At 60.6% G+C, this 18966-nt stretch overlaps 4 protein-coding genes across 7 annotated transcripts in view; 2 read left to right on the forward strand and 2 right to left on the reverse strand.

Annotated features, from left to right (window-relative positions):
* Positions 1-2683, forward strand: part of ASCC1 (activating signal cointegrator 1 complex subunit 1) — a 34947-nt gene extending 32264 nt beyond the window's left edge. For 3 of the 4 annotated variants that reach the window (XM_014261660.2, XM_088059459.1, XM_088059458.1), the window contains exon 10: positions 2038-2683. In XM_014261660.2, coding sequence (XP_014117135.2) covers positions 2038-2154 — 117 coding nt within the window. In that variant the 3' untranslated portion in view covers positions 2155-2683. The remainder of the gene's footprint in view (positions 1-2037) is intronic. The other variant, XM_014261661.2, reaches the window with a different exon arrangement.
* Positions 2684-4944: 2261 nt separating this feature from the next.
* SPOCK2 (SPARC (osteonectin), cwcv and kazal like domains proteoglycan 2) lies at positions 4945-10281 on the forward strand. Its single transcript, XM_088059461.1, has 11 exons — positions 4945-5160; positions 7299-7307; positions 7517-7562; positions 7844-7958; positions 8043-8145; positions 8226-8334; positions 8412-8531; positions 8612-8830; positions 9521-9583; positions 9708-9845; positions 9929-10281. The coding sequence occupies exons 1-11, from the start codon at positions 4945-4947 to the stop codon at positions 10072-10074; spliced, it is 1284 nt and encodes a 427-aa protein (XP_087915587.1). The 3' UTR covers positions 10075-10281.
* Positions 10282-11040: 759 nt separating this feature from the next.
* On the reverse strand, positions 11041-13058 carry TYSND1 (trypsin like peroxisomal matrix peptidase 1). The gene is made up of 4 exons (XM_005533120.3): positions 12085-13058; positions 11864-11997; positions 11597-11782; positions 11041-11498 (listed from the first exon to the last, which is right to left on the reverse strand). Exons 1-4 carry the CDS (start codon positions 13056-13058, stop codon positions 11287-11289), a joined length of 1506 nt encoding a protein of 501 aa, XP_005533177.2. The 3' UTR covers positions 11041-11286.
* Positions 13059-13897: 839 nt separating this feature from the next.
* On the reverse strand, positions 13898-18681 carry SAR1A (secretion associated Ras related GTPase 1A). The gene is made up of 7 exons (XM_005533102.3): positions 18608-18681; positions 18191-18265; positions 17183-17302; positions 16683-16748; positions 16185-16288; positions 15568-15699; positions 13898-15005 (listed from the first exon to the last, which is right to left on the reverse strand). The coding sequence occupies exons 2-7, from the start codon at positions 18246-18248 to the stop codon at positions 14889-14891; spliced, it is 597 nt and encodes a 198-aa protein (XP_005533159.1). The 5' UTR covers positions 18249-18265; positions 18608-18681; the 3' UTR covers positions 13898-14888.
* Positions 18682-18966: the final 285 nt, after the last annotated feature.

Consider the following 18966-nt stretch of genomic DNA (forward strand, 5'->3'; position numbering starts at 1 on the left):
TGCACCTCGTTCCATCCCTCTTGCCATGGGTAGGGACACCAGGGTGCTCCGAGTCCCATCTAACCTGGCCTTGCACACTTCCAGGGACAGGGCAGCCACAGCTTCTCTGGGCACCCTGTGCCAGGGCCTCACCACCTCAAAGGGAGGAATTTCTTCCCAATATCTGAATCCCTCTGGCAGTGGGAAGCCATTCCTCTTTGTCTCATGACTCCATGCCCTTGTCCAAAGTCTCTGTCCAGCCCCTTTGGGCACTGGAGGGGGCCCTCTTCAAACCCTCATACTCCTTGCTTACCAGCACACCTGGGGTTAATTCTAATTCTGTTAGGAATCAAGAGAGGGGTGATTTCTGTTTTTCCTGGGTGGAGAGTGCTCTGTGATGGAAAGGAGTGACAGTCTGAGCAGCCACTGTGACAGGGACAGGTGTTAAGGTTTGGGGTGAGTGGGCACAGTGGCAGAGCACTGCAGGGAGCCCCAGAGAGCAGGAAACCATCCTTCCTTCTGAGGTCAGCCAAAACAAAAAGAGAAAGGTGACCAACCCCTTTTTACTGCCATCTCTTATTAATGAGACATTTTATCCTAAGTCCTCCAACATGAACGACGCAGGCTTTTGGGAACATAATTAATCTTTCTTGTATAAATCTTTAATTGTATGAAATGGAGTTTGTGTGGCTGTCGTCATTTCTCTTCCTCTCTTTTCCTCCTCTCCCCGTTTGAGATGCTTCCTTAGCACAGCTTCTTTTCTGCAGGCTGCTCTTCTTTAGGGCACTGACCCCGTGGAGCCACCACTCAGTGTCCCTTGAGGCCACGCTGCTGCCCCGGGGTCTCTTGCTCTGCCCCAAGACAGGCAGGGAATCACTTTCCCTATTGCACTTTTCCTTTGTGGAACGACAGCAAACCCAGGAATAGTCCTGGAAGAAAGCTAGCTGGTCTCCTCCAAGGGGAAAAAAAAGGGTATTTACGAAATAGAATACTCTTGGGAGAACCAACAAAAGAGCAGTTGTGCCCAAATCAGTGCCAGGCAGAGCCAAATGCCTCTTTGGAGGAGGTGAAGTGCAGCCTTTCAGATGCTAAGTAGTTATTTGGGATTTCAGTCATTCCCTCTATGGAGGAATTGATGCACCATTGGCTCCAGGAGGATTAATGGTGTTGGCTTTCCTTCTTGCCTTCTGTAAGGGCAGGAAGGGCTGTGGGACTGTCTCAAGCCCACGCCTGCAGGGACAGATAGAAAATTGAATAGGAGACAGATGGAATGGACATTTTGGAGATCTCCAAGGTGGGGAGAAGTCGTTGCTCAGGTTCTCAGTGACTCACAGCTCTCCTGTTAAACAGAGCTTCCAAATTAGCATCTCCACCGAGAAGCTTTTCCTGAGGCACAGCTGATGTTCCCAGGTACAGCAATTTCCTGCTGCTTAATGGAATGGGAGGAGCACTTTACGCTTGGACACGATGCTTTTCCAGCAATAACTTCTTGTAAGAAATTCTGATGTCATTTTTTTTTGGTCTGCTTCGTGGATTGGATTAATGGGCAAGGGACACACCCCCTGGGCGCTGGAGCTGGCTTGCTTTCCTTAATTTGCACTCAAGTCTTTGCCGAACAAAGACGGATTTGTTGAACAAAGCGGGGTCAGTGCTGGCATGAGGAGCCTTGTGCCTCCAGCCTGCTAGCTTGAATTAGGACTCAGCTGTAGCTGGTAAGTCCTGCATCCTGTGGCCTGGATCAGTGCAAACCTCCTGGCCTCAAACCTTGCTCCTGCAGAGCCTGCCACCTTGAGAGCCACCTGGGGGTGCAGTGAACAGCTTCCCCATGCTCCCTCAGAATAGGGGAGGCTTGAGCAGCTGCTACGGTAGATAAAAAGAGTTCAAGTGCAGTCTTTAGTGGGAAAAATAACGTAAAGAACATTTTCATTTAAAGGCAAAATCAATCTGTGAGGAAAGGCTTTTGGCAGGTCCAGCTCCTGTGAGAGAGCTGTGGGCTGGCTGCAGGCTCCATTCCTCTGGAGCCCTTCAAGTGTTTTTTTTTTTTCTTCTTCCTTTCAGCTCTTCGAGAACTTCCACTTCGGGGAGGTGCAGCTGGACTCGGTGCGTCTCTCCCAGAGGTTCTCCTCGGATGCCTCTGGCTACTACGCAACATCTGGGCAGCTGTGCTTCTCTTGAGGCAGCCCTGTGTGCGTGATCCCTCAGTGAAAGGTTTTATAGGACGTGAATCTTCAGTGGGAACCTGGGAGCTCCAAGCTGGGATGCCTCATGACTCCTCCAAAGCATGGGAACCATGGCATTTCCCTGCTGCTTTTCCCACTGCCCTCTCCTTGGGGGTTGCCAGAGTCTTGCCTCCTCCCTTCCCCAAAATGTCACAAAGTTGCCTCTGGTATCTGTGGATTGCTGGTTTTCCAAGAAAACAACTAGAACTGGGGCTTTTGGGGCATCACTGATGTTTAAATGTGGCTTTTTTTTTTTTTTTTTCATAAGAAGGAAGTTTGTTCTTAAAATAAGTATTTAAAATCCAGGAGAGCTTCCCGGAGCACGATTTAACGATATTGAGGTCAGGCATTGCTTTGGATCTCCAGCAGCGTGCCTGTGTGATGTAGATCTCCAAATAAATTAATTCCCTTCAAAAGCAAAGTGTTTATCTCCTGTTGCATTGATAGTTTCTGTAATTAAACTTCCAGCACAGCACATAACTATGATAATAAGAAGGCATCGATGGTTAGAGTTCTTTCCAGTGACCGTTTCGGAGCGTGTCAAAAAACATATGCCTTGTAGGTGGTTTCTCCATTAAAAGCAGCACCAAGCTCTTTGATTCCATTGTGAATCCTTCAGAGATCTCAAGACAACGTTGTTTTTTCCTGTAAATTTCCACATTTGGTAAAAATAGCAACACAGGATTTCAATTTGCCCTAGGATGAACACTTTGAAAACTGGAAGGTGCTGGTGCTTGGCTGTTTTATAACAAAACAGGTGCTGCTGCCCATGCCTAGTTGCTTCTGTTGGATATGGAATCGTGCTGTGTTAGAGGTGGAAAGTGTCTCAGCCAGGTGCTCCAGCAGAACCCACACATCCTAGTGATCATTTCTAAGAGGTCTTCACCCCATTTCTCACCTCCAGAGTGAGCTGGCTGTTTGGTCATGCACAAACAGCAGTGGGAGTCATTCAGGAATTGGGATTGCTTTTGGTTTTGCCCCCCAAATGTGATGCTGTTTATGTTTCACAGACCAAATTGCCTGTCTGCTTTCAAGCCTGCACATCAGGCAATCAAATCATCTGTGCTTTTGCTGGGTGCCCTTGCTTGTACCCAGCTACAGCCGCTGGGCTGTTGGTGTCCTTTTCCTTGGCGTCAGAACGCCTTTGTGCTCTCCGAAAGCCGCCTTCCAAACGGCTCCCTCGGGGAGCAGAGCACCAGCACACGCTCACAGGGAGGTGCTGAGAGCACTTAACACCGGTTGCTGTCATCTTTCCGCCAGCCTCAAGAGGTACTTGGAAAATCTCTTTGGAACAGACCCGGGAGCTGCTCACGCAGCCACCAGGAAAGGGGAGATGCACCTTGGGAAGCTTCTGCCTGACGAGTTTTTAACGGCTCTCACCGAGAAGCTGAGGCAAACACGGGTTTTTGACAATTGGAGCGTGCTCCTCCTCTTGCCACTTGTGTAAACATGTTTTAGTGACAATTCTTTAGGAAGCTGGTTGAATTTCGCTGGTAAGCAGCTTACCCCGCTGCTCTAGCCTAGCACAGCAAAATTCATTTCACACCTTCTTCTCCAGGCAGAATTAAGGATTCTGATCTTTTCCCTGTCATCACTGGGGTTTGCTGGCAGTTATCCTTCCCATCCTGAGTGTCCTGGCAGGGAGATGAGAAGCTGTATGTGTGCTGTGGCATCCCCAGCTGAAGCTGTGAAGGAGCTGCAGCTGGGGTGAGTTGTTACTTGTTGCTTACCCTGATTTCCCCCGCCTGAGAAGAGGGGAAAATCCAAAAGCAGAACCTTGGGAAAGGGGTGGGATTTTTCCCTGGAGCCCTAAGATGCTGTGCTGGGATGGCTGAGGAATGGGGACCGCAGTGTGAGCATCGCAGGGAGAGGGGTTGGAGGATGGGAGATGCAGGAATATGGCAGGGATGAGGGGCTGTGGGATTGGGGTGCAGTAGGGACTGGGAATGCAGGATGGGGTACACAGAGATGTGGATGGAATGGGAGATGCACGATGGATACATGGTAAGGATGAGGGATGTGGGCTGACCGGTGCTGGATGGGGATGTAGCAGGGGATGCAGGATAGGGGATGTGAGATGGACACCTAGCAGGGACCAGGGATGCTGGATGAAGGATGTAGGACAGAGATCTGGCAGGGATGTGGGATGAGAACATTCCAGGGACCAAGAGATGCAGGACATTGGATGTGGGGTGGAGACTGGGTGGGGGCCAAGGATGCAGGATGGGGGATGGAAAATGGAGATGTGATGGGGATGCAGGATGGGGACACGGTGTGGACCAGGGATGAGGGGTGCAGGATAGGGGTGTGACAGTGGATGCAGGATGGGGGAGGTGGAATGGAGACCGGATAGAGCCCAGGAATGCAGAACAGAGGATGCGGGGAAGGGGGTGTGTCAGGGAATGGAGAATGGGGAATGCAGGATGGGGACGCGGTAGTGCAGGACGAGGACTTCAGGATGGGGGTGTGGCGGGGGATGCGGGATGAGAGACGCGGGACGGGTTCAGGTCAGGGACGGGGGTGCGGGATGGGGAGAGAAGCGGGACCGGTGCTGCGGCCGTGCCGTGCCGGCGGCTCCCCCGCCCCGCTGCCGGCGCGCAGGGCGGGCGGGCGCGGCGGAGCCCCCGCCCCGGCCCTCCCGCCGGTGCCGCCCGGTGCCGCCCCGCGGCCGCACTCGCCGGCGGCGCCTCCCCGTGCGCACCGCACCGCTCCGCACCGCGCCCGCTCCCCCCGGCGCGGCGGCAGCATGCGGGGCGGGGGCGGGCGCCGCGCCCTGCTGGCCCTGCTGGCCCTGCCCCTGCCCGCCGCCGCCGCCGGCCCCGGGCCCGCCGCCGGCCCCGCCACCGGCCCCGGGCCCGCCGCGGCGGGGGAGAGCCCCGGCAATTTCATGGAGGACGAGCAGTGGCTCTCGTCCATCTCCCAGTACGGCGGCAGGATCAAGCACTGGAACCGCTTCCGAGACGTGAGCCCGCGCCGGCAGCGGGGCGGGGGAGACGGGACGCGCTGCCGGGCACCGGGAGCCCCCTCCCCGCACTCCCCGCCCCGCCGCTGCGGCTGCCGCAGAGCGACCCTCCCCGGCCCCGGCCCCGGCCCCGGCCCCGGCCCCGGCCCCCGCCCCCTCGCCGGCGCCCGGAGATGCTCGGCGGTGCCCGCATCCCGCCGCGGCCGTGGGCGGCTGCCGGCCCCGGTCCCGGGGGGATGTTCACCGGCTCCGGCAGCGCCGCCGCCTCCCTGCCCGTCGCCAAAGCTGCGTGGCTTATGCCAGTGCCTCCGTGGCCAGGGCTTGATGCCAAAGCGACCCTCTCCGGTGACCGGGGGTGCTGTCCCCTGCACCCTCTCTCCGTGTCCCACACGGGGGTGCAGGCAGGGCCCGCCCGCCCGTTGCGGGGGCTGCGCCGTGGCCTGAAAGCCTCGGTGCCAGCCCAGCCCATGTCAGGGTACGAGCATCCCCCCGGGCTCCCGCTCCCCCGAGCCCCGCGGGGTGTCCCCGGAGCCCCGCGCGGTGCCGCAGCCGCGGCCGGAGCTGCCTCCGCGGGCTGATGACCCCTGGGGATGTGGGGGACGCGAGGCAGGGAGGATGAGGATGCAGGCACTGCTGGAGGAGCGCCGGCACACCTGGCACACCGGGCTGAAGATGCTGTCACCCCTTGCGAACAGCCTCGATGGCATTTAGCTCCAGCCTTTAATTTTATGGGGCAGTCGGGGTTTTTCCTGGGCTCGTTTTACACCTTCAGCTCGTGTCCTCCGGGGTGGGGGACATGGTGCTGCAGCCTCATCCCACCTGCGGCAGCCGGGAGGGGAGGGGGCACACCCCGAGCCTCCCCCCCCCACCCCGAGCCAGCCCCTCTGGTCTTTGTTCAGATGCACACTCGGGTTCACCTTGGCAGCGAGGATGGGATGGATGGATTGGATTGATGGATGGACGGACGGACAGATGGCAGCAAGGGAGATATACTCAGCGCAGGGCAGGGCGGGGGGGCACCATCCCCGAAATAAACCAGTTAGGGTGGCAGAGCACGGGTGAGGGTGCAAAGGTGTAAATTCCTCCCCCTGGAGACCCCTGCCCGCAACACCCCCGCTGGCCAACGCCAGCACTGGGCACCTGGGACCTGGGATGGCTGCGGGTGCTCGAGGGGAGCACTTGTGGACGTGCACTGAGCATCCCCAGGGGGTTCAGGGCCGAGGGATCCCCATCCCCGGGCGCTGGCAGCACACGTGGGGCCCACCCTGCCGTGGCACGGCTGCCGAGCTGGGGGGGCTGCAGCCCTGCTGGCGGTTAGCTTGGATTAATAAGCAAATCCATGGATTTGTGGGGTTTTCGACTGAGCAGCACCGCTGGGGGGATGCACGGGGAGGAGGCCGGCGGCCGCAGGGAGCTGTCGAGCGCCGCAGTGTTACCAATCACGGCACGGGAACGCGGCTATCGATTGCGGTGCAAACACGGCCGTGCTGGAGCGAGACATCCCCTCCAGAGCTGCCTCCCGTGCCGCTGCTTCCAGCTGCCATCCCAAACCCTGCCCACCTTCCCCGGGGCGGCAGGGATGCTCCTGCTTTATCGCAAAGCCCACCCCGGAGCATCCCGTGGGGAGGGCGATGCTGCCTGCCGGGAGGGTTTGAGTCCCTGCTACTCCCCCACACCCCCGGGATGCTTTCGGGGTCCTGTGGGAGCAGTTCTGCCTCCCCAGACAGCGACATCCATCTTGGCCCACTCCTTCTGGGCTCACGGTTGAAGAATCAGGGTGGCAGCACCACGGGGATCCCCTGAGGTCCTCACTGGGCTCCCAAGTGAGGCATGGGATCATCCTCCACCCGATGCCATTTCGGCTTTCCCAGCTGGCTGATGGGGGAAGGCTTTATCCTGTGAAAAGGCTCTCCAGGATTACAGGTCTAGAGCCAGAGAAGGGTGAGCACGTTGGTGGTCGGTGCCAGTGACATCCAGGGCTGGTGGCGAGAGCTTTGGGCACCGGCAGGTCGGGGTGCCCTGTCGCTGTGGCTTGGGGCAGGGAGCAGCGCTTTGGGCTGTCCCAGAGCTCACGGTGGACACACTCTCTCTCTTTTTTTCTCGGTGCCGGCTGGGCCATCTCGCTGCCGTGCTGCCAGGAGGTGGAGGTGAGCCTCGAGGGGCTACCGAGGGGGTGACACCCTGCTTGTGGGGGGGAGGCTGCCCCCCGTCCCTGCCTCCCGCTGTGGGGGTGCCCAGGGGGTGTGAGCAGCGGGAGCCTCTCCGGGCCGGTGGCTCCGAGCCGGGTGATGGCACGCCTGGCCCGGTGTCGCCTCCCCCGCCACCTGCGCTCACGCGGGCTCTCCCCAATTCGCAGGATGACTACATCAAGAGCTGGGAGGACAACCAGCCCGGGGATGAAGGTACCGCTGAGATGGGTTCGGGATGAGGCACAGTGGGCTCGGTGCCAGCCAGTATGACGGGGGTGGGGGGTCGCGCTCTCTGCTTGCACCCCCCGGGCTTTTCCCTTCCGGCTGGGAGCGCTGGTGGGGTCGGAGCGAGCCGGGAAGCAGCAGCTGGTGCCGAGGCGGCTGCCCAGCTGCGGCCTGAATGGCGCTTTGTGCCGGGCCGGCTGCTGGCCAGCGCTGCCGGGGCTCCCCTGGGGCGTCCCCGCCTTCCCCAGTCCCCCCCTCTGTCCCCCCAGCCCTGGACACCACCAAGGACCCCTGCCAGAAGGTGAAGTGCAGCCGGCACAAGGTGTGCGTGGCGCAGGGCTACCAGCGCGCCATGTGCATCAGCCGCAAGAAGCTGGAGCACAGGTAGGAGCTCGGCGGCTCCGGGGCCGGCAGGAGGAAGGGGGGAGCCGGGGCGGGGGGGGCTCAGCATCCTCTCGCCCCGTGCAGGATCAAGCCGCTGGGCCCCAAGGCGCACGGGGGCTGCAAGCCCTGCCACGCCGCCCCGGTGGCTGCCGTCTGCGGCTCCGTCGGCCACACCTACAGCTCGGCGGTAAGGACAGCGGCGGCAGCCGCGGGGACGGGGCCCCGTGGCCCGTGTCCCCCCGCCGACGTCCCGCTGTCGCCCCGCAGTGCAAGCTGGAGCAGCAGGCGTGCCTGGCCAGCAAGCAGCTGACGGTGCGCTGCGAGGGGCAGTGCCCCTGCCCGACCCCGCATAGCCCCGCCGGCGACACCAAACAAGGTGAGTGGGGTGCGGGGCACCGGGGGACTGTCCCCGAGCTCTGCCCGGCCTGACGCTGCCCCGCTGGACCCCTCCAGAGCTGTGCACCGGGCAGGATCTGGCCGACCTGGGTGACCGCCTGCGCGACTGGTTCCAGCTCCTGCGTGAGAACGCCAAGCAGAACGGCTCCGGAGGGCTCCCCGCCAGCCCCACCACCGGTACGTGTGTCCCCAGCGCAGGGAGGGGACGTGGGGTGCTGTCCCTGCGGGGGCCCCACGGGCTTCATCCTGCCCTGCAGCGCTGGAGAGGAGCGTGGCAGCCACCTGCAAGGAGGCGGTGGGGTGGATGTTTGCCCGGCTGGACACCAGCGGGGATCTCTTCCTGGAGGCGGCCGAGCTGGCCGCCATCAACCTGGACAAGTACGAGGTGTGCATCCGCGCCTTCTTCAACTCCTGCGACACCTCCAAGGACGGCCGAGTCTCCGCTCCCGAGTGGTGCTTCTGCTTCTGGAGGGAAAGTGCGTCGGGGCAGGGGGGAGACGGTGCTGTGGGGCCGGGGGCTGGACACCACGGGGTCAGGAGGATGCATGCCATGGACTGGGGAATGCACGCTGTGGGATTGGGATTGTACATCATGGGGGATCCGTGCTGTGGGACTGGGGGGTGGGGGATGTTCATCCTGGGACTGGAGTGAGTGGGGGATGTACATTTTGGGATTGGAGCGGGGATGTACATCACGGGGTCATAAGGAACCCACACTGTGGGTTAGCGTGTGTGGGGGAGGGATGTACATCACGGGGGGGATTATGTCATGGGGATTATGTCGTGTGGGTTTGGGGTGCCGGTGGGATGTTTGCCTTAAGGAGAGAGGTGCACCAGGGGGTTCGGGGGTGCGGGGAGGAGTGTTGTGGGTCACGGGGAAGCACATCTTGGGTCAAGGGGGACACACAGCATGGGGCCAGGGGGATACACATGATGGAGCTGGGGGGATGTACTCCCTGGGCAGGGGTGGGGACACACCGTGGGGAATGCAGGCTGTGGGGTCGGGGGGGGATGTACTCCATGGTGCTGTGGAGTTCTGGGGGGATGCACACCACCACAGGGATGAATGCCGTGGGTTTGGGGGCGCACGCTGTGTGGGGTGAGAGGTTCCCCGCCGTGGGGGGGCCGCATGCCCACCCTAAGAGCAGCGTGTGGCATTGCTGCAGAGCCGCCCTGTCTCAGAGAGCTGGAGAAGATCCAGATCCAAGAAGCAACCAAAAAAAAGCTGGGTGAGTGGGGCATCCCAGGGCCCTATCCCCCAGCAGTGCCGGGATGAGGACGGGGAGCTCCCAGGGGAGCTTTGGCACTGCACGTCTTCGTGGGGGGGGTGGGGGGCCATCGCTTCCCCTGCAGGCACCTTCATCCCCAGCTGCGATGAGGATGGCTACTACCGGCGGGCACAGTGCGAGCCGGGCGGTGGCGAGTGCTGGTGCGTGGACCAGCACGGGGCCGAGCTGACGGGCACCCGCGGCCACGGCAGCCCCGACTGCGGTGAGAGCTGCGGGGAGCGCCCGCCTGGGGACAGCGCGGTGACCCCGGGACCGGCCCTCAACCTCCGCCCCTCGCCCCCACAGATGAAGCGACGGGGTTTTCCGGCGACTTCGGGAGCAGCGTGGGCTGGGAGGACGAGGAGGAGAAGGAGCCGGAGGAAGCCGGCGAGGAAGGCGAGGAAGAGGAGGGCGAAGCGGGCGAGGGCGACGACGGCGGCTACATTTGGTAGAGGAGCGGGAGAGCCCGGTGGGCGGCACGGCCGGGAGGCAGCCCCCCAGCTGGGGGTCCCCGTGAGCCCCCCGCTGCCGGTGTGGCATAGGGTGGGTGCTCCCCCCTCCGGTCCCGTGTGGGATGGGGCAACGGGGCGCTCGCCCGGGGAAGGGGCGAGCGGGGCGTGGGGGGCCGCTCTTGTGCAAATTTGAGCTTTTTTTTTTTTTTTTTTTTTTTTTTTTTTTGGGTAGAGCCTTGTAGGCCTAGTGTGCTGCTGCGTGGTCTTCAACCGGGCAAATGGCGCTAATAAAAGTGGGAAAAAAAAAAAAAAAGGAAAAAAACCCCCCCAAAAAACACCCCAAATCAACAAACCCCCGTATAGATAAGCTGCCCCTCCCCTTCCTCCCCGCATCCCCCCTCATGTTGTGCTTGCGTGGCTGCCCCGGCCCCCGGCGTTGTGTAGCGGCTGTGAAATAAATACCCCGTGCTGTGTCAAACACTCGCCCGCCCGTTCCTCCCCCTGGCACCCCCCGTGCCTCCCCTGCACCAGCGGCCCTGCAGGGGTGTCCTGGGGAGGGGGTGGTGGTGCTGCTGTGCCCTCCTGTGCGTGGGCGCTGCTGGGCTGGGCTGTGGGTTGGGGTAGGAGTGCCCCCCTGCCAGTGCCCTGGCTTTGGTTCCTGAGTTTGGCTGCCATGAAGCTGGAATTGGACTCCCTCCCCAGGGATATGTCCCCTCCCCAGCTCCTGACCCTCTCCAGAACCCCAAACTAACCCCCTTTCCACAGGGTCTGGAGCGGTAGAAGGATTCAGAACTGCCCTCCCTCCCTGTGCTTTACCCCAACCCCAAACGAGACCCCAACCCAATCCTATCCCTGACCCAGAATATCCCTTACAGGGCCAGCCTGCTCCCCACAACCCAACCCATGCCCTAGTGAGGGCCTCCACCACACCCCCTGCAGCCACTCAGCACCACGGAACACCAGGGCCTCAACTCACAGCATTTATGGCCCCAGGGAGAAAATAAAACAATAATACAGACCCCAAACCTCCCCAGTTTGGGGCCGTCAGCAGCTTTCAAAGGCACTGTGCCATACCCCCTGCCCCACGGTGAGGAGTCCAGGTGCTTGGGCCCCCACATCACCGGGGCTGAAGAGGGGGTGTGGCAGCTCCATCCGCAGCACCTCGGTCCCTGGTACCTCGGTCCCTGGCACACGCCCCCCACCTGGGGGGGCTCAGAGCTTGCTGGGGGGTCCCGGCCGCTGCTGGAGCTGCCAAGTCGCCCGCACCCCCTCAGCCACCCGGTTGAGCCCAGCGAAGGCGTGGGGGTCGCCGGTGCGGCGGTAGCGCGCCACGAGGGGCTGCAGGACGGTGATGGGGATGCAGAAGTTGAGGTGGGGGTAGGTGGCCCCCGCACCGGTGTCCCGCGTGTTGCTGGCCACGATGCCTGGCGGGGAGGGAGCGAGGCCCACGTCACTGGGACCGGCCGGGGGACACCCATGGGACCCCCACACCTAACCCCGGGGAGGGAGAGCCCTGGCTCACCCATGAGGCATCCGCTGCGGGAGGACACGAGGGGGCCGCCGCTGGAGCCCCCGTGGACAGCACAGGTGGTTTGCAGCATGACAGGGCGCCCGGCCACCGCCACCACGGCCGAGAGGACCCCGGCTGTCACCGAGGGGCCGCACGCCGGCCCCAAAGCCCCGTAGCCCACCACGGTCACCTCTTCTCCTGGGATGGGAGAGGCGGGAGGTGGGTGCAAGGGGGCGAGGCAGCCCCTACCCCAACCCCCCGTGTCCCGCCATTGCTTACCGGGAACGAAGGTGTCGGCCAGGCACGGCGGGACAAAGCCGGGCACGCTCTCCTCCAGCTCCACCACGGCCACGTCGAAGGGGGACGACTCCTCGGTGGCAAACACCACACGTCCCCTGAGCACGGCGGCATCCCTGAGGACACGGTTAACGAGATGTCAAACCGGGGGGCACGCAGGGTGGGGGGATTAAGGTGGGAGGGAGGGGCACAACCGCACTCACTGGCCGGGACCCGCTGCCGCTGTCACATGGAGCGGGGCTCTGGCCTCCACGACGTGCCGGCAGGTGAGGAGCATCCTCGGGGCCAGCAGCACCCCGGAGCCCCAGGTCGCTCCGCACTCCACCAGCGCCGTCCAGCCCAGGGGGTCCTGCCCGCTGCTCGCCGGCACCGCGGCCACCCACGCCGGCACCGGCGGCACCGCGATGCCGGCTTCGCCCAGGACAGCGGCGCTGCTGCGCAGGATGGCGGCGAGCGAGCAGAGCAGCGTCAGCCCGACCCACTCGGCGCCCTTCCAGCAGAAGGAGGCGGCGATCAGGGCCACCACGCGGGGCCCGTCGGGCGAGGGCACGAAGGCGGCGCCGCCCTCGGTACCGGGCAGGCAGCGGGCATCGGTGAGCACCAGGGCGTTCTCCTCGCCCGCCAGGTTGCTGACCACCCCCCGGCTCAGCGTGTTGAGGAAGAGCTCGGGGCACAGGTCTCCGAAGGGGGAGCCGCAGGCCAGCAGCGCCTGCCCCTTGCGCAGGCAGCCGGCGCTGGCCCGCGCCGCCCAGCCGCCCTCGGGCGCGTCCAGCCCGGGCACCCGCAGCCAGGCGAACCAGGGCAGCGCCCGCGGCTCGGCGCCCTCCTCCTCCTGGGCCCCGGACCGCCACCGCTCCGCCCGCCCGAGGCCGCGCTCCAGCGCCCGCCGGAACGCCGCGCACGGCACCAGCGCCAGCAGCCGCGCATCGAGCTCCCGCAGCCCGCCGGCCTCGGCGCCCAGCACAACGCTGAGGCGCGGGCACGGCCGCAGCGCGGCGGGCGGCAGCGCGGCGGGCCGTGCCCAGGCGGCGGAGCCGGCGCGCAGGAACGGGGCGAAGACGGCGGCGTGGCAGAGCACCAGCGCGGGGCGGCGGCACAGCACCAGCCCGCTGCAGCCGCCATTGCCGCCGTCCGCGCCCCTCACCCGCACCGCGCAGCACGGCGGCGCCGCCGCCATCACCGCCGCCGCGCCCCGCCCCCGGACCCGCCCCGCGCGCCCATTGGCTGGGGGCGCCCCCCGCGCACTCCCCATTGGCTGGGGCGGGGCGCGCACGTGGCGGACACGCCCCCGCGGGGCCCTCACGGGGGGTGCGCGGCCCCGCTGCCCCGGGAGCCCCGGCCCAGGCCCGGCCCCGCTGCCCCCATCAGGGATCCCTCGTTCGGAGCCGTCCCTCGGCCCCTGCCTCCCTGGGAGAATCAAGACTGTCGCGCCCACCGCCGCTGTCGGTCCCAGCGCTAGCCCTCAGTCGGCACAAACCCCCACTTCCCCGGTACCCTCGGCCCGGACACCCCACGGCCACGCTCGCTTCACCCGCAGCACAAAACGAGTACCCAACCCTGATTTCCAACAGAGGCACCCGGACTGGGAAAATCCCTCTGGGAGAGCTAAAATCCCCCTGAACACCGGGAGTCAGAGCCAAAGCCCCAGCTCCCCCTTTCCCCCCCAGCCCCTTCCCGGCTGTCTGGGGCTCGGTGTGGTTTCCTTACACCAGGAGCAAAGGCCCTGCAAGCCATGAGCCCTCCCTGGTTGCCAGCCCAGAGACAAGCGGCTCTTCCATCCTACCTCGGTTTCCCCTCACCAGCTGCACCATGCAGGCCACAGAACCATGGAACAATTGAATATCCTGGGCTGGAAGCGACAAGGGATTGAGTCCAGCTCCTGGCCCTGCACAGGACAGCCCCAAGAATCCCACCCTGTGTCTGAGAACGGTGTCCAAATGCTTCTGGAACTCTGGCTGGTGTTCTGATGGCCCCAAGGCCCAGCAAACACCAAGCCAGACTGAGGCTCGTTGCCCCTTCGGAGGAGAACAACATGTCTTTATTGAACTGAAAATGAGTGCCAGACAGCAATGAAACTTCAGACAAAAAAAAAAAAAAAGTCCGTTGAGAGTATAAAAGAAACCGGTTTAGTCTACATTAATCACCTCATGATATGCAAATGTCAAACACTTCCATGCTACAACAACCGAAACAGCTCCGTGGTTCTTACTGCGATGGCATGGCCAGAGAATCCTCAATGGAGGGTCTGGCCTGAGGGAGAACCAAGCAGCCCCTTCCCACTGGACACCACCCCCAACACCTGCAGCAGGTGCTCCTCCCCAACTAGGAAAAAATAATAATAAAAATAATCCCTGTAAACTAAAGAAGCTGGGATTGCACACCTCAGTCCCAACGGCACCTCGCCGTCGTCGGTCAGCGTGACACAGCACAGCCACCCTACAGCTCAGTTAAGCCCAAATGCTATGTTTATTGAGGACTTCTAATATCGTGATACCTTGGTTCAGTAATTTGTGAAATACCTAAATACCGTTAAATATATTTTTAAAAAACCCTAAACCAGACTCTGGACTAAACAAGATGAACTTTAAACTAAAAAGTTAGAAGGGACACCATTTACATTAACACTTTCTTTAAAAAATATAATTGCTTTTTCCTTTTCTGTTTTTTGTTTGTTTGTTTGTTTGTTTTGAAGTCAATTAACCACAGTGGTGAGACGTGCTCTCTTTTTCAGCTGTTACACTGCAGCGTGCAGAGTTTGGCCTTCCCAGACTGGAGCAGCCCCGCTGTCACCGAACTGGCAGGGACAACTCAGGAACGGCGCTGCCTCCCCGCCGCGTGGAAAAGAGTGGTGTCACCACTGTGCCATAAGGGCAGCCGGAAAACCAGGAGTCTCTTGGGCAATGCCAGTATGCACTTGGAAAGCCTTCCATGTTCTAATAGAAAAGTCCATAGGAAGCTGTGAACAGGATCAGTCCAGAGGAGTAAAACTCTCGTGTCCGTGCCAGCATCAGTCAATGTACTGCGATAGCCAGCGGAAGCCCTCACCGTAGCCTTGCCTCTTGAGCACGCTGCACATGAACACCTCCATGGGGCGAGCATTCAGGTCCTTCAGTGGCACATTTCCCTGGGGAAATCCAAACAGGAGTCACATCTGCACCCCTGGTGCCCTCAGGGGAGCCACGGCCATCCAGGGGAGCTCCTCTCACAGGCCCCTGTGTGAGAACTGCATTTTGGACAATCCCAGCAGCCTCAAAACTTGCCCAAGGGCATCACCAGAGTTTTGGGTTACAAAGGACCTTAAAGATGACCTCATTGCACCCCATTGCCAGGTCCCACTATCCCAGGTTGCTCCAAGACCTGTCCAACCCGGCCTTGAACACTTCCAGGGATGGGGCAGCCACAGCTTCTCTGGGCACCCTGTGCCAGGCACTCACCAACCTCAAAGGGAAGAATCTCTTCCCAATTTCCCATGTGAACCTGCCCTCTGGCAGTAGGAAGCCAGTCCCTCTTGTACCACCACTCCATGGCTTTTAAACAGTCTCCCTCTTGTAGGCTCCCTTCAGACACATCATCATTATTATTATTGATTGACCTTGGCCAATTAGTGGACAAATTCCCTCGATCTGCAAGGAAGCCGGCAAGCTCTCCCCTGCCTGTGACAATCCAAGATTTGGATGCCTCCCTACCTTTCCTGTGGTCTGTCCGTAGAGCCCAAAGATCTCCCGCAGTTTCTCCTCACTGATGGCCTCTGGTCTGTCGATTTTGTTTCCCAAGATAAGGATTGGCACGTTGGATATTGTCTCGTCTGTCATTAATGCCTGCGTGCAAGAGCCAACAAGAGTTGAGCAGAGAGGTGGAAAAAGGAGTTGTTGCCTGAAGAAAATGGTTTTGTTTAAGCTCTGTGACCAACAAGGGCTCGTTTTTGGGGCTTCCATATTCCTGTGGAAGACTCACAGGATCACTGAGGCTGGAAAATCCCTCCCAGCCCATGGAGTCCAAGCTGTGTCTTGATCCCCGCCTTGTCCCCAGCCCAGAGCACTGAGTGCCACGTCCAGCCCTTCCTTGGACACCTCCAGGCATGGGGACTCCAAACCTCCCTGGGCAGCCCCTGCCAAGGCCTGAGCTCCCTTGCCATGGGGAAATTCCTCCTGGTGTCCAACCTGAGCCTCCCCTGAACTCAGGTGCCCGTGGTCAACCCAGAGTAAAGACATCCAGGCTCCTCCAGCTCTGGCAGAGATGGCTGTTATTTATAATTGAGCTGATCAGAGGTCTTGGAGAAGGGAAAGAACAGAAGTGTATTTACATTAAGCTCAACTTTGGATTCCATAAGCCGTGAGTGATCTGCACAGTCCACCAGGAAGACAATCCCATTGATGGCAGGCAGGTAGTTTTTCCAAACCCGGCGAGCTGGAAAACACAAAGGACAAACGTGGCCCTGTGAAATCTCCACACAGGGAAAACTCCACCAAACCTCAGCAACCATGGCTGCCTTTTTAGCCAGGGTGTCTTCCTTCCAATAGTTTTGTGTATAAAAGGGCAAAAACCCCTGTGTTTAAAACTTCTAGAAAGAGCAGAATTAAAAATTCATCAATTATTCAAACTAAATTATATCAGAGTCTTCCACAGCTAAAAAATACTTCAGGCGGCAGAGCATGAACTGGCAGCATTTCCTCCCAAGGAATCCTACAGCCAGGAGGTCGCTTCCATGTGTCATTCCATAAATAAATCCAGGCAATAAATAATTAGGCACAGCTAATTGCTGATGCTCGTCAGGATCAATCTTTGCTCATTTCTTCCTTACCTTGTTCATGTCCACCCAGATCAAAAGTCGTGAAGGTCATTCCAGCAATCGTCAGCTCCTCTGATGCTGAAATGGGAAACAGACTGGGATTCAGGAAAACAAGGAAGTTGTGATGGACAGAATTTCTCAGGCATTCATGCTGGCATCACACACTATCCTCCAATAAGGAATTCCCTCAACTTCCTGTGGAATTCTGAAGCAAATCACAAGCAGCACTTCCCACTGAAGCTTTTTAACCTGCAATTATTATCCCTTATTATGCTTTTCATTAGGAAAATCTTCCCCTTCTATTAACTGAGCCACACCAATTGGGCATTTCTAGAGAGGAAAACACAGATCCACTTCAGCTTTGGGAACCACAGTGCAGCTGCAACCACAGCTCAGGTTTCAAGATCCTCAAATCCCCCAGGCAGAGCTGCCACCAAGGTGTCTTCCTGCACCGTGTCCCCAAAATTCCAGAGGAAAAGCCACGCCAGGAGGCTTTTCCCAGGGAGACTTACTGGGATGTAGCGTGGGGACGTGCTGACCCAGCCTGTCATCTTTGAGCATGTGCAGCAGAGTGGTTTTCCCTGCGTTATCCAACCCCAGGAACACCAGCTTTCCAGACTTCTTGTACAAACCTGAGAGGAGAAGGAACAAAGCAAGAGGAAAACTCCAGCGGGCTCATCCGGAGCCGGAACGCCGCGCTGCCGCCGCTGTTTTTTTGGGGAAGCCCTTTCCCAGAGCTCTGCTGCCACCTGTACACATTTCCAGCATGGACATGGGGCAGCAGGGAAAACACACACAGCTCAAACAGGTTTTTTCCAAGGCATGTTTACAGCAATGGACATTTCCTAAGCTAGCGTTTCCCCTGAGTATTCCATTCCTTCCTCCAGTCCATCCTCGCGTGCAGAAAATTATTATGGATCAATCTGTCTCCCCAAAAGATGTGAAAACTGAACAAACTCATAAAAGACAGCAGCGAGTCGTCCAGGAAAAAGTGCAAAGCAGGGAACAGCGCATTGTTTTCTTGGTATAAACTGATTTTTTTGTCCTGTCTGCCACGGGAAAGCTCCCAAAGGTTTCCAACGGGACTTTTCCTCACCCTGTGCCTCTCACCCTCCTTTCAAGAGGTGATCAGGAGAACGGGCACCCCATCCTCCAGCAAGGAGTTTCACTGGAATCCAGGACTCTGCAAGGAGGATGAGAAGGATGGGGTTCCCTCCCTGGCCAGGCAGCACCTCTGTCTGGGGCTGGACAGGCCCTGTGCGCCAGCCCAGCTGCTCTCAGGCTTCTAAAGGGCAAGAGAAATACCTGAGTGGGAGCCCAACGCCTCCAAATACTCTCAAAGTTTCTCTGCACCCGTGTAAAAGCCCCTTTATCGAAACGCAGCTTCCTCACCAGACTTTGCACTGCTGCACACCACCTTAATCCCCGAGTTTTATGGGATACTGGCAATGGGAGAAGCCAAAGTGACCCACAGGGGGCTGCCAGGGGCTGCTGAGGCACGGGGGGAGCCGCGGCATTACCTAGGAACTGCAAGACGCTGCTGAAGCCGTTGTAGAGCCATTCGAAGATGAAAGACATCTCTGGAAATAAAAAGCCTGCGGGGGACAAAACCCAAACCCCGAATTACGGAGCGTCGGTGCTAAAAGGGAGCGGCGCTCAGGGAGTCTGGGAAGGGGAGATCGGGGGTCTCGGGGACGGGGGCAGCGGGGGCGAAGGGGGGCGGGGGTGAGAGGAGACAGGGGACGAGGGGCCGCGGGGCAGAGGGGGACCGGCCTCAAGGGCGGGCGGCGAGGCCTGGCCCCCGCCCCGCCCCCGCTCTGCCTGCGTGTCACCCCCCGCGCCGCCGCCGCCCCTCGCCCGGGCCTGCCAGGCGCCCGCCGCCCCGCCGAGCATCCCGCCGGGCCCGGCCGGTCCACGCGGCCACCCCCGCCGCTCACCCCCGGCTGCCCCCCGGGCGCCGCCGCCACCGGGTCCCGTCCGCGGCCGCCGCCAGCGCCCCGCCGGAAACGCGTCAGCGCGCGCCCCGCCCGCTTCCGGCCCCGCTGGCCCCGCGCGGCACCGGGAGACCGCGGGTTCGAGACCCGGCCGCGCTCCGCGGGGACACGGGTTCGAGACCGCCCCCTGTCTTGGGAGCGACGCGGCCCTGAGCTACCCCGAAAAGCCCCCATCACTGACGCTGAGGGCAGGGGGAGAGGACACGGTCTCAAGCTGCTCCAGGGGAGGGCCGGGTTGGACATCAGGAGGAATTTCTTCACATAAAAGGTCATTAGTCTTTGCGTGGGCTGCCCAGGGAGTG

Source organism: Pseudopodoces humilis, chromosome 9, assembly GCF_049639895.1.
Source record: "Pseudopodoces humilis isolate 2021_Gansu_Grassland_sample_001 chromosome 9, ASM4963989v1, whole genome shotgun sequence".
NCBI lineage: Eukaryota > Metazoa > Chordata > Aves > Passeriformes > Paridae > Pseudopodoces > Pseudopodoces humilis.